This window comes from Poeciliopsis prolifica, unplaced genomic scaffold (assembly GCF_027474105.1).
Source record: "Poeciliopsis prolifica strain line A6 unplaced genomic scaffold, Auburn_PproV2 SCAFFOLD012, whole genome shotgun sequence".
Taxonomy (NCBI): Eukaryota; Metazoa; Chordata; class Actinopteri; order Cyprinodontiformes; family Poeciliidae; genus Poeciliopsis; species Poeciliopsis prolifica.
Genome location: NW_026562387.1, coordinates 5780246 through 5793896, shown reverse-complemented (window position 1 = coordinate 5793896; position 13651 = coordinate 5780246). Strand labels below are relative to the sequence as shown.

At 40.6% G+C, this 13651-nt stretch overlaps 2 protein-coding genes across 3 annotated transcripts; one reads left to right on the top strand and one right to left on the bottom strand.

The window, feature by feature from the left end:
- Positions 1–73: 73 nt before the first annotated feature.
- On the bottom strand, positions 74–8527 carry tm9sf1 (transmembrane 9 superfamily member 1). The gene is made up of 9 exons (XM_055037395.1): positions 8054–8527; positions 5654–5865; positions 4691–4822; positions 4492–4614; positions 4036–4394; positions 3228–3382; positions 2849–3034; positions 1653–1926; positions 74–1150 (listed from the first exon to the last, which is right to left on the bottom strand). Exons 2-9 carry the CDS (start codon positions 5813–5815, stop codon positions 757–759), a joined length of 1785 nt encoding a protein of 594 aa, XP_054893370.1. The 5' UTR covers positions 5816–5865; positions 8054–8527; the 3' UTR covers positions 74–756.
- fen1 (flap structure-specific endonuclease 1) lies at positions 8126–12597 on the top strand. 2 transcript variants are annotated; one of them, XM_055037420.1, is made up of 12 exons: positions 8126–8209; positions 9111–9206; positions 9358–9460; positions 9594–9696; positions 9868–9931; positions 10080–10189; positions 10406–10542; positions 10657–10723; positions 10820–10951; positions 11569–11720; positions 12018–12132; positions 12289–12597. In XM_055037420.1, the coding sequence occupies exons 2-12, from the start codon at positions 9125–9127 to the stop codon at positions 12364–12366; spliced, it is 1143 nt and encodes a 380-aa protein (XP_054893395.1). In that variant the 5' UTR covers positions 8126–8209; positions 9111–9124; the 3' UTR covers positions 12367–12597. The 2 variants fall into 2 exon arrangements, with proteins under 2 accessions (XP_054893395.1, XP_054893394.1); XM_055037419.1 differs by lacking the exon at positions 8126–8209 and adding an exon at positions 8700–8746.
- Positions 12598–13651: the final 1054 nt, after the last annotated feature.

The following is a 13651-nucleotide window of genomic DNA, read 5'->3' as shown; positions in this document are numbered from 1 at the left end:
TGGAAGAAATCTGTGACCTTAAAGAATTCACCAGACAAGTATAATCTACAAGAAAGCCACAGAAATCTTTGCTTACATTGTTGTATTAAAAAGCACTTTATTGAAAAAAGTATTTACATCAGAACCAAAGTTGATGGTGACCATACAATACAATTACAATATTGCTCCCCTTCACCAACAATTAGCAAAAACTCCTTAAATCTACAAGGCATAATTTCTTCCATCCACTGTCAGGATAAAAACAACTACAGACTTGGTGCAAAACATCTGAATAGACTTTTTTTTTTCCCTAATGGGTTTGGGAATATTCACTGCAAGTATCAGTTGCACTGCTGCATAATCAATTCTACATTATATTATTGATGTACTAGAACTTTTAATAGCCTGCAGATGCAGCAAATAAGATTTTGGTCAAAACCCATTGTTAATATGCCAGAAGGTCCAGCGTACTGCATCAGACATGTCGCATGTTGTATTCCTAATGCAAACTGAGAGCAATCTTCCCCTTAAAGTGAAATACCTTGCTTTCTTTCTAAAACCCACACTTCCACGTGTCCCTTCATCTGCCCACTGATGCACCAAGTTTCCCTTGTTCAGCTGAAAAACAAAAATGCTATTTGAGTTCATTACTAACCCTTCATGGGAAGTTCAAGGCCCCTATTTCTTCTCCCATTAATACAACAGGAGACATAGAGTCACAGAAAACGCACTGTCAATATGTTTGCTTAAAAGGTTCGTCTTGGGGCCGTCTCGAATTTAATCCATCTTCAGGCTGCGGTAGATGTAGCGAATGAACGCCAGAGAGGTCCAGAACGACACGCTGCCCAGCATCAGCGTGAACACCAGCGCCGTCAGCAGCGAGTATCCGAAGAACTCGGAGCTTTGAACCAGGCCGCTCATGGAGGAGCGGTTGCGGTAGTAGAAGACGGAGTAGACGAAGATGAAGAGGCCCGTGGATCCAGTGCTCAGCACGCTCCGCCACCACCACCTGTAGTCCTCTCCCGACAGCAGGAAGTAGGTCAGAGCGACGGAGATGCAGGCGCCCACCGAGAGCAAGATGGCGAAGACGCAGAGCAGGATGCCGTACAGGGTGTAATGTTCTCTGCCCCAAACGGTGGCGAAGATGTAGTAGAGTTCTACTGAGATGGCACTGAGGGGAGCAGTTTCAGAAAAATTATTAAACAATCTTTCAAAGTTCAAGCCTTTCTACATTTTGGTAAAACACGTGTGTTGCCTTCAAGGCTTCAATTTTTCACATTTCTTTTGCTACAGATGATCAAAAGTTCTCTAAAGGATTTTGGGCAGGAAAATAATATTTTTGAATTATTTGCATATTTTAATGCATTTCTAAATCTGGATATGAGCATAAATGCTTAAATAAAAATTCTGCACAATGCACTGCTTTTAATTCGATTAAACAATTACTCATCACAATCATTGATAGGAAAATCAATTAGCATAATAACTGTTAGCCACAGCCATACAAAGACGGTAGAAAACCATCATTATTTTTACCCTAATTCTTTGGCAAGATACTGTAAATGCAAATTCTAAGCAACCTATGAAAAATACATTTTTAATCCAATCTGAGGTAAAGCACTAAATTTTCAAATATCTAAAGCTGCACTTCTTGTCGCAAACCCAGAGCTCACCTGAAAGGCAGGAAGCCACCAATGGCCATGTGCACGATGGTGTGTTTGTACCAGGGCTGCGGCGGGATCTGCCGGGGTATGTTGCGGGTGCGGCACGGTGCCTGGAAGTTGCCAGCTCGGTTCTTCCCCACGATGCCGCCGATGACGGTGAGGGGGAAGCCCACCAGCACCCAGGCGCCCAGCAGCAGGAGCACGGTGGTGGCCGGCAGAGCCTGCGTGGAGCCGCTCCACCAGTGGACCGAGTTCACTACGCTCCAAGTGAAGAAGAGCGGAGCTGCGGGAATGCGTGACCAAGTCAATAAAATGCATCTACTGATTTCCGTTTCATGCAGCGGCGCCCCAGAGCGTCGTCAATAATTAAAAAGTCATTAATATGAGATTGAATGTCGCAGGCCGAGCATGCTGGTGGCATATTTCATTAACTTGAACAAAGTGATGCAAATTCTAATGCCACTGCTAATAACTTACAAGCAAATTAGATAAATGACTTTTACTCTTGATAATCTTCCTTTCTTGATTGCCATAAGTGTTAGATCTGCTTGTTCAATTAGATGGTAAACTGCAAACTGTAAAATCTGCTGACTGGATTAGACCTATTCAACCCTAACATTTGCAGCCTTTGCAAGAAAGTCGAATCGGGAAGGGAAAAAAAACATCAACTCTTCTGCAGCTGTCACTGTAAACCAGCTGAAGTCTGCTCATCCCAAACATGTGCAACAAAAAGGTAAAATGGCTCATAAACACCCCAGAGGGAATGTTTGCTTTACATCTGATATGCCTCACACTAATCTGATTGGTGGAAGAGTGAGTCAGTTACTGGTGTCACATTATATCAGAGTATTAAAAAGTGACAGTTTCTTATTACTAACATCTTATGAAGTCCAATGCCCTAGTATCAGTGCAGAAGAGTTTTATCACAGAGTACCACATGAGAGTTCCTCTCCTCAGCCATAAGCATGCAGTGCATGCTTTCCCCTTAAAAATAAAGTTTACAGTGCCAGCCTATAAACTACAACCGTGTAGTATTCAACACAAAAAGACTTTACTTTAAATAAAACAGTTAATTTTTTTTTTTAATTTAAGCCTGCCTGATATAATAAGCTATGTGTATAAAACTGGTCATGTACACTAAAATCTCTTGGCTAGTTAAACTCACATAGTAAATGATGTGAACCTGAGGTGCTGAGGCTCCTCACCTGAGAAAAGAGATGATGTGAGGATGATGTTCCACACCCAGCGCTGCCCGTTGATCTGCGTGTAGAAACTGCACGAGACGTAGCCGGACACGCAGCTGGTGAGCGCGTACAGCACGATGGCGGCCGAGTTGATGGCCCCGTGCCGGTGCACGTTGAACATTCCCAGCAACGCCATGACGATAATGGCTGAAATATAAAGAGAGCACAAAAGAGCTATTACGTCAGAGTTGGGTTATCTTTGCCACACATTCACTTCCTTTCTACAAACTGTTGTAGCAAGTGATTGGAGCTTCAATTTCATTTTCAAACTTGAACAGGGGTATTTTTCTTTTGAAGAGTCGTGATTGGTTGTTTATTCTACACGAGTCTGAAGGCTCACCTGTGGCCAGAGTTAAGAACTGAGCTCCAACTCCGAGAACAGCGCACAAAAGGCTTTTAAACGGCGGGAATCTGAAAACATCAGTGTGTATGATTTTCCAGCCGTTGTCTCCTTGATCCAAATCATCGCAGCCGCCCTCCTCTTCCACATTGTACCTGAAATAAAAGGGCATTTTCTAAACACAGAACATGCAAGTGTGTCTTCTGTGAGCTTCACAACTGCTTTCAAGTTTCTTCAAGACGAAGAAAGAGATGCACAGAAAACAGCTGAATAAATTTTACACTGTCCAAAGATGGTTTATACTTCAAATGGTGTTTTGTTCTTGATAAGAATCACATATTTCATCGGGAAGATTGTGGATCGATTTGTAAAATAAAATGAGTCCCGACAGGACAAAGCTGGTAAAACCCATTTCCTTGTTCTACGCTTAGCATCATACAGAGTGTCTGGACTCTTGAAAAAAGATTGTTTCCTTTCAGATTTTAGATTTTCCCCAATTTCTAACATTTGTTTGTGTTGTATGATGTATGCACTGTATCCCTTTATATGCAGTTGAACCCCCCCCCCCCAAAAAAAACCCCACACCATTTGTTGTGGAAATGTACTTCTTATGCACCCAGATCTCTTTTCAGAGCACTAAAAACACCAAACATGGAGCAGAAAATAAAGTGAATGCTTACAATAATCCAATTTTTCCTTGATGTGCAAAACCTCAATGCTAAACTCCCCAGAAACAGTAAAACCAAAATCATCTGCATCAGGTTTTTAACAAAACTGTGAATGACTGAGGTGCTTTTTGCTGACTTACCTGGCAAAGTCATTTTTAAGGACCCGCATCAGGATGATAATGACGAAGCCCAGCAGCAGCACCACCAGCACCAGCGAGTTGATGATAGACAACCAGTGGATCTCCAGCGTTTTCGGGAAGAACGAGTAATCTCTAAGGCGCTCGGCTCTCCGAGCAGAAGGCAGGTTGGACTCGAACCAGCGGACGCTGTAGGTGTGCGTGACCGTCAGACTGCCTCCGCCCACACCCACCCCGCCCACCGCTGCTCCCGCCCCCTCCTCCAAGGGAAAGGGCTTGACGTCCTTCACTGAGACATTGGCAAAGATCACGGAGTCGCCGTTGTACTCGATGTTGAAGTCTAGGTGAGTCCACAAGCCCACCTGACGGAGGACAAGGGAACAAAAGGAGATGAAAGGTAAAGAGGCAGACAAACGGCACAAACAGTCACTAAAAACCAAATCTACGCTTTCTCTTCACCTTGTGGCTGTGAGGCAGGAAGCCGCTCTCTTCAATGTATCCCACAAAGCCCCAGATGGGAATATCATCCAGGACAAATTCAAAGTAGTACAGCTCCTCGATGGCTTCACGAAGCTCGTCCACCTGAGGCACACAAAACAGAACAGGTTTTTAGAAGCAAAAAGCGCTTTCCTTTAAAATTAGTCATTTCAAGTATTACCTGTTTTTCCGACAGCGTGAGCTTGCAGAGAGTTTTTCTCTCCACGTTCTCTTGGAAACGGATGAAATACAAAGACTCAGCCATTCGGTCACCGTCCAGCACTTCGCCCAGACTCAGGGACTTGTGGTGCACCTGAAGAAGAAGAGGCTTTATGATGAGATGTACACAAGCAAAAAGCCAATGTGGGCAGTGAATGAGAGCAATGAGCTCAAAACAGAACATACAGTTTCTTATTGACCCTCCTTTGGAGCTGTAAGACTTTTTAAGAAAACCTACAATAAGTGGACAAACGTAATCTTTTCTTATTATCTACTCAGAACACAGGACACATTATAGGATATAAATATTTTTTTAACAACTTGAGTTAGTATCTTACATGGAAGCTTTGAAAGATACATTTTAATCAATTCTATCAGGGTTTCAAAAACTCAAATGTAAGACTTTTTGTCAGACCATTACAAATTAAATTTAAGGCTGATATATGCATGAACTTAATCCAGCCGCCTGGTGATAAATCTAAACGTGCCCATGACAGATGCAAAGCTCGTTAGCCAGGGTATGTTAGCAGTGAGTTACTGGTAGCCTCACTCGTCTAGAGTCACAAATAATGTAGATGTCTGAGTGACTCAAATATTTGCCTGAAAAAAAAAAAAATCGTAAAATAGACAAGACAAAATTTAAGATTTGTGATAAATGTATTTAAGGATAACTTACTTTTTAAAAACAAATTCAAGGCAACTTTAGAGACATGTACTCAGGACTTTTAAAACTTTTAAAGTATGTGTGGACACCATGTTTATAGCAAACCGAGCTATAAACAGGGACAAAAAGAATGTTTTTTTTATAATCATGCTGTCCCGATGGAAATGTAACATCTTACAAATTAATAAATATATCAGTCAAAAACTGACGTAATTATTTCTGTATTATTTCTACAGTGAGGACACAGCAGTGAGGACTGACCTTATCTGGTCTGCAAACAGGCAGAGTGTAGTAGTGATACGTCTCCTGAGGATTATGGTAAGGGCCCACTTTGTTGACGTAAAGAGTCACATTGTCTCCCTTCTTGTAGCTCGCTGCCCAGCCTGAGAACAAGCCCAGGATCAAGAAGCAGAGCACTGCCATCGTCCTCCTGTAGCCACCAGGGAGCTATCCAGTTCCACCACGTGCAACACCTGCAGCAGAGACAAACAGTTTATCTTTTTGTGTTGAAAATCTCTCCCTTCTCACACACCATTCCTATCGTTATGCCAGCCTTTTCACTCATTTGGGGCTTTAACATCGGTTAAGACAATAAACAATAAACAGAGCAGGAAACTTTGGAAATGACTTTTTTACAGTTCACAGGGCCTGCTTTATTGAGAGATGCTGCTCTGGTTGTGCGTGTGTGCGTGCGTGCGTGTGTTGTGGTAGCAGTCTCATCAGATCCACTGGGCAAAACACAGATTCAGTTTCATACAGCCTTAAAAAACACGTCTTCTGGATGAAAGTCTGGACTTTATATATACCAGCAGTGGAATTTTAAGTGGAAGACCTCATATTAAGGTAAAGGCAATGCTTTTCAACTATTATATTCAAAATGCATGAATTAAATCTGCATTACAATGTCATTCTTTGTACAATAAACTGTGTGCACGTTTACTCTGACTTACGAGTGCAAAAGAAAAGCTCGTAACTAGCTTGTTAGGTTGGCTGTGGAAAAAGGAAATGAAGGATAATTATTGCCGCTATATCATTTTATGACTTGAAAAAGCACTATGTGAAGTGTTTCCTCTTTGGACTTATTGGCAAAGCAGAATTTTATGACAGTGACTTCTGTCTCAGTCTATTTAAGATCTTTAAAAGAATTTGAGAGCATTATTATTATTATTATTATTATTATTATTATTATTATTATATTTTATCAACTTAATATAAACCCAATTTTCCAAGTACCAACATTTTAAAAAACTACTGCACAAGTCCTGGACTCTTTACAGCCTGTTTGTGATGTTATTAAAAAAAAACACAGCAAATATGACATAAAAATAACATTTTTAACAAACAAGAGTGACATCCCTAGGTTCCTTTTTCACTCAAAAGAAGACATTTTCAAATTTGTATATAAGAATTTTCATAAAAAGGTGCTGAAGTTAGAAATTTGACTGGGAAAGGAAAAGCTTGCTTGGCAAATCCTGATTTCAAGTTTAAACATGGATGCCCTGTGTATGAAAGTGACAGGTGCAATGAAAGTGAAAATTCACATCTGATGATTTGCATCTCCAAAATTCTGTTTGCATATCCAAAATTCTGTTTGCATACACTCCTAACTTTAGATCTCAACTTTAGAGATCATGTTGTAAAAACTAAATGCAGACAAATACACTGATATTGGATTATATTGTGAATAATACATAAGCTGGTCCTTAAGCATTTTATCAAAGAGGTCTTCCACCAAACTGGCTTGGTTTTCATGGCATTTCCACACGAGTCTCAGCTGTTTGTTCAGGTTGATTGCAACACAAGCTGTGCAGGTTTCAAGCTGATCATCTGACTGTGGAATTGTGACAACTTTACATGCAGATTCTTAGATTTCTTCTCGTTTGAGCCAATTTGACAATGACAACCTCCAAGCTGTGATTGACACGGTGGTGGAAGCGAAAGCAAAAGCTGACACTGACAGTGCGAATCTATTTCTACTACATGTTGGAATTTTCTCTTTGACTGGATTCTTGACAAATTTTGGTCAACACAGGATTTTAGCTGGTAACTTCTTTAATAATAAGGTTAGCAACCAGTTCAGCAACATGCTATCAGAAACAAACACTACCATTTTTAGCACTACAATGACAGGTGCATACATGGCGGGCCCAACAGCTAGGATGAGTTAATCATAAATCTGACTGCCCTTGTAATCATTGTCTAGGAAATCAGCGAGTGATGCTGTACTTCTTCATGGGTTTTCTTTTTCAAAGAGAAAATTATCTCTTTGAAGGGGGAAAACATGCAAATGAAGATAAAAACCTCCCAAATATCAATGAAAAAGAACCAGTCAGTCAGTGGGTGCCTCATGTGACGTCACTGGAGGAATGTGTAAGTGGAATCATGTCTTTGCAAAGTTAGGTTGTTATGTTGATTAAACATAAAATGACAGGAAAAAAAGTAGGTTAGAATAATACAACAACGTGTTCTGTCGGTGAAAAACTATAACTAAAGTGGGTTTGGTCGACTTCACAGAAAATTTGCTCAGTAGCTTTAAAGAAACTTCACCTCGATGAGTTTTCCCCCCTTTCCATTTACCTGGACGTTTTAAAAAGCAGACATGATTCACACTGATTGAAAATGTCTCAGTGAAGTTGCTCAACTGTGACCTGCGAGACTCACCGCCCTGACACCTCCGTCCCGATGCTGCAGAACCCACTGAACCAGTCTGGTCGCCGGATTCCTCGGACTCCAGGCCCCGACGGTCCGCTCGGCTCCGATAGCGCTCACCGAGAAGCCCGAACGCTGCAGCCGAACACCGGGGACATCCTGGAAGAGGTGCGCTAAAAACGATCCCCTCCGCTTGTCTCTGTACACTCAGTACTTCTACTGACAGAAGTAGGAGACGAAAACGGGCTCCGACTACACGTCACCTGAAGAAATAAAAATAATGACGACTCGCTTCAGTTTTCCGGGAAGGGCGGAGAAACGCGAAGTGGACGCCTGTAATGTTGTCGTTATTTTAGCAGCTATAATGGTTTTTCTTCTCTTAAATCATTATCACTTTTGTTCTCCACATGAAAAAACAGCAACAGTGGCATTAAAGCGTTTGGAGCTGATAGCACAACGTATTCACTGTCTTCTGTATGGACCGGATTTCCTTCAGCCCTCAATGAACCAATCCGATGTCTCTCTTGGACTTCCGTGTCGAAGCTCAGACCAGTATAATCGCACCAGCGCTAACGATGCGCACGTCTGTGTGAGTCCGTGACGTTGATATGCTCGACGTTCTGACTAGTAATGCCTCCCTATTCATTTCCCGCGAAACTGTCACGGTTTCTGGCGCTCGAGACGTTGTAGCAACTAGGCTAACAGGTGAGGCTGAGTAAACAACTAAAACAATTGACCTTTCCAACAAAATACAACCTCAGAACGGCATGTAGACGTTCACTATAATTATTACAGGTCACATTGAAGCGCTTTAATTAACAGAAGCTTCTCTCGCACCAACATTAATCTTCGCACTATGTTAGCAAAGTAAAACATCAACTTTAAGGTGGTTAGCAGTAACTTAAAGTGTGCTAACTTGTCCCACATATTTATGTGCCTTCTGTGTTATAAAGACTTGTCCTTTCACTCGTCGTGGACCCCCTCGCTGCAGAGTGTTGACTTGTAATTGTAAGCACACTTTCCTCTGTTGTCGCTGAGTATTTCTAACAGCGTTCACATTATTTTTCAGGTAGCATCATCACAATGGGAATTCATGGACTGGCTAAGCTGATAGCTGATCATGCCCCCGGTGCCATCAAAGAGCAGGACATCAAAAACTACTTCGGTAATTCTAACATATTATTTTTTTCTACATTTAAATCACTAAGGTCACAAGAAACACAAATACATGTTTAGTCAGTCGTGCTATTATTATTTTGTTTTTTACAGTGACATTAAATATAAAATAATCTTAATGTTTCAATTGCTTTTTGTAGGCAGAAAAATTGCTATCGATGCCTCCATGTGCATCTACCAGTTCCTGATTGCTGTCCGACAGGAAGGGAACGTTCTGCAGAGTGAAGACGGAGAGACTACAAGGTTCAGCATAACTGATTTGATTTCTAACCATATTTGCAGTATGCATTGGATACACTAGTATTTTTTATTCAAAGAGCAGCGGCCTACCCTCACTGCATGAAGTAAAGAGGTTTGTGACTTTCCCTTTTTCTAGCCACTTGATGGGAATGTTCTACCGCACAATCCGCATGTTGGAGAACGGGATCAAGCCGGTGTATGTGTTTGATGGGAAACCTCCACAGCTCAAGTCAGCTGAGGTTTGTATGGACTCTGTCGGGCACCGGCCGATAAGAGGTCACAGAGTGCATCAGCTGAGTTTGAACCATGAGTTTTTAAAACTATGGTATAACTTTGTGCAAATGACAGTCCAATGCTTAGACTTAGTATTTATATCGTCTTAATTTTATATCAATGTTTTCTTTGTTTAGCTGGAGAAGAGAGGAGAGAGGAGAGCAGAAGCTGAGAAAATGCTTGCCAAAGCTCAGGAATTGGGTAATTTAAAAAAAAAATTGTTATTTTAGAAACAAAACTTTGCATCCTTTCTTTTCCCCTCACTAATGTAAAAATTAAAAGAATACTGGATATGAGTCCTGTTTTTTCCCCCCATGCTTATTATTATTTTTTAATTTTCTCAAACCAGGTGAACAAGAGAATATCGACAAGTTCTCCAAGCGACTCGTGAAAGTCACCAAGCAGCATAACGACGATTGCAAGAAGCTACTGACCTTGATGGGCGTGCCTTTTATCGAGGTACCATTAAAAGCTGCTTTACTTCTCTACTTCTGACCTTACTTTTAAAAATAGAAAAGAATTGGAAGATTTTTGTATATCTTGGCTCTACGGTGAATTTGCAGATTTACAGTATTTGAATGCATTTCTCAAAATCAGTTTCTACTGGAGAAATAAATAATTCTGCATAAATAAATGTGCTATGTGATTATTTTTGTTTGTTTGTTTGTCTTTTAGGCTCCGTGTGAGGCTGAAGCCAGCTGTGCTGCTCTGGTTAAAGAAGGGAAGGTCTTTGCTACAGCAACGGAGGATATGGACGGACTGACCTTTGGGACGAATGTCCTGCTAAGACACCTCACTGCCAGTGAAGCAAAGTACACACCTTTATTTATTTCTGTCCCTTAATAATTTTATAAAGACAAAAATGAGCTTTCTGTTTATGTTGAGTGCTTATATATTTAATTTTTAAATGCCTTTTTTTGCTGCAGGAAACTTCCTGTTCAGGAATTTCACTTTAATCGCATCCTGCAGGACATCGGTCTGACCAGTGAGCAGGTGGGTTGTTACTGTTCCCTACATCTGACTGCAAAATGCAAAATGCTTATTGTCTGTGCAGCACAGAACTCAACTATCAGTCTTTACTTCTCCCAGTTCATAGACCTTTGTATTCTGCTGGGTTGTGACTACTGCGGCACCATCAAGGGGATTGGTCCCAAGCGAGCCATCGACCTGATCCGGCAACATGGCTCAATAGAGGAAATCCTGGAGAACATTGACACAAATGTGAGTTAAATCATTTTTTTCTCTTACTGAGATCCTTTTTGTGTTACGTGTGGAACAAGTGGAAGCAAGCAAAAATTTGCGACCAGAAAGTGTGAGATACACCTGCACATTTTTAGAAGTGATGCATGCTAAGTTACAATAAAATACAATGTTTTCTATTGTATTTTTTTAAACATCAACAAGGATGCATAAAGATTACAAAAAAAAAAATGGGACAAAATGTGTCTTGCTGAACTCTTGTAAAACTCAGAATGGAGATTAGTCTGCAAGTACTGAACAGATGCTTTCCACAATTTCTTCATGTTTCATTTTACTTTTGAAAATATCTGTTTAAAAGAACTTTTATAGAAACATGTTTACTTGATTTCTCACTACACATTTATCTAACCATTCACAAAGTCAGTTGAGTCGGTGGAAACATTTATGTAGTCAAATATTTCAAAAATTGATGCATTTTGAATAATGTCTGGACTTTTAGCTCCCTCATCTTTCGGCTTCATATGTTTTGGGTCACCCCATCCATCTTTTTACGAGACAATAAATAAATTGATTGCGGTCAAACCAGGCAGTGGATGTGATTTTATGTTTTCGTCTGCATTTTGTTCACCTTTTTGCAGAAGCATCCGGCCCCAGAGAACTGGCTGTACAAAGAAGCGAGGAATTTGTTTTTGAAGCCAGAGGTGGTGGATTCCTCCACAGTGGACCTGAAGTGGAGGGAGCCTGATGAGGAGGCTCTGATCCAATTCATGTGCAGTGAGAAACAATTCAGGTGAGCTGAATGCAGACTTTTTTTTATTATTATTTTATTTTTTGTTTGCCTTTCTCATATGACGCTGGAGTGATTGGCTATTGTGCTGTTTGCTAGATTAACTGCTTTTACATCATTAATCCACTAGTCTCCGCTGTTGTCCGTTTTAAATCCAGTTGCTTTACATTCCTTTTAGCCATTTTTGAAGGATAATGCCCACTTGTCACTCAAGCCAGTTAAAGTGGTCTTATTTCTCCCCGATTACCTGCATACGGCAGTATTAATCTTACGTTTTGAGTGATTTTCGTGTGTTTTCAGCGAGGACAGGATCCGTAACGGCTGTAAAAAGATAATGAAGAGCAGACAAGGTAGCACACAGGGGAGACTGGACTCTTTCTTTTCCGTCACTGGTTCACTCTCCTCAAAAAGGAAGGTATGCAGACTTCAGCGGCCCGCTAACCCAATGGTTATTTTTAAATGGGCATTATTTGTGGTTCCTCATGTTTACATTTTGTTTTTGGAGACTCCGTTACATACTAATGAACTTGAAAAATATTAACCATTTCTTGTTTTATTTCTGTTTTGTTAGGAACCGGAGACCAAAGGCTCAACAAAGAAAAAACTGAAAACTGGAGCAACTCCAGGCAAATTTAAGAAGGGCAAATAGACTGAACTGATCTCTGTTGATGTTACTGCTCTGTATACAGCATATTAGATAAGAACTATTCATGTTTTCATGAGGAAAATGCTGCACAGAAGGAGATTTAGTTAAATCATTATTTCATATCAATATTTTTTGTTTATGACCAACCATCATCCAAGCTGGCTGCCTTTTAAGGTGTTGAATGGGTTTAGTGACATGCTTGAAATAAAAATCTTACATTGTAGTGAAACCTGTCGCCTGACTTGATTCGTTTTTATTAACACTTAAAATATCGGCTGATGGTTTGGAAGCTCACCATGGACTAATTTCCTAAAAATAATTGGAAGTGAAAATGACTGATTCATCCTCATCATATTTTTTGCGTCATTTGCAGAAGTAGTCGAGGGAAATGACTGGGCAGGAAGCCCTCAGTTCACATGGACTGGCATAAATATTATTTATTTGAACTGAAAATGTTTCCTCCCCTGATGTTTTTATTGGTTACTTTTGGATTGAGTACAAAAAAGGTTAAAAAGAAAATAAAATTCCACAGTCCAGGAAATTGGAGAATGGAACAAGACTGAGCAGAAGTATATTTGAGACAAGACAAATATTTTGAAAATACGACCAGCTCTGAGAACCATAATGCAACTTGTTACCTTCAGAAATCAATCACTTTGTACATTTTGCCTGCAATTTAATTTTCCTAGAGAAATCCGACTGTTCTGTGAAGGCCTCTGTCTGTTGTATCCCGACCTTTGACCTTCTTATTCAGCGTCATTCGATGACCTGGTAGCTTCAAGCTAACCAAAGCAGCCCATGGTAACTTGAGGAGCTGCAGAGAGCCAGAGCTCAGAAGCAACATTCTGCTGAAACGACCACTATTAGTATTAGCACATCAACGGAAGCGTGGCGAGCACCACCAGAAGAAAAGTGGAGATGCACGTAGAAAAAGATGCTCTGGTGAGATGAAGCCAGAATTGGTATATAACAAATTCCTCTGTCATGTTTCCATCAAGAAACTAACAAGATAAAAGGGGAAGGATATAAATAAGATCTGTGGATGGAGAAACAGATGATTGGATTGGATCGTTATCTGCAGAACATTTCACTGAAACATGAATCTGAATTAGAGGAATTACACTGAATACTTTGGCCGTTTATTGGAAAATAAGTCTGAAAGGGGCGTCTTTAGAAATATTTAGTCATTGTGAGGAAACCAGAAATGTGGAGATTTTCTTCAGCAGTGACACAGAAGCTGATGGGAAGCCAACTGAGCCTGAAAATCAGCTAAAGAATGGCCCAGTCA

Excerpts from the sequence above, each read along its gene's own strand:
- tm9sf1 (XM_055037395.1), bottom strand. The coding sequence starts at position 5,815 with ATGGCAGTGCTCTGCTTCTTGATCCTGGGCTTGTTCTCAGGCTGGGCA. Across the intron at positions 3,383-4,035 it reads CTTAAAAATGACTTTGCCAG|GTACAATGTGGAAGAGGAGG; the intron begins GTAAGTCAGCAA and ends CTTTTATTTCAG. Across the intron at positions 3,035-3,227 it reads GTTCTTAACTCTGGCCACAG|CCATTATCGTCATGGCGTTG; the intron begins GTGAGCCTTCAG and ends TTTATATTTCAG.
- fen1 (XM_055037420.1), top strand. The coding sequence starts at position 9,125 with ATGGGAATTCATGGACTGGCTAAGCTGATAGCTGATCATGCCCCCGGT. Across the intron at positions 10,190-10,405 it reads TGGGCGTGCCTTTTATCGAG|GCTCCGTGTGAGGCTGAAGC; the intron begins GTACCATTAAAA and ends TTTGTCTTTTAG. Across the intron at positions 10,952-11,568 it reads TGGAGAACATTGACACAAAT|AAGCATCCGGCCCCAGAGAA; the intron begins GTGAGTTAAATC and ends ACCTTTTTGCAG.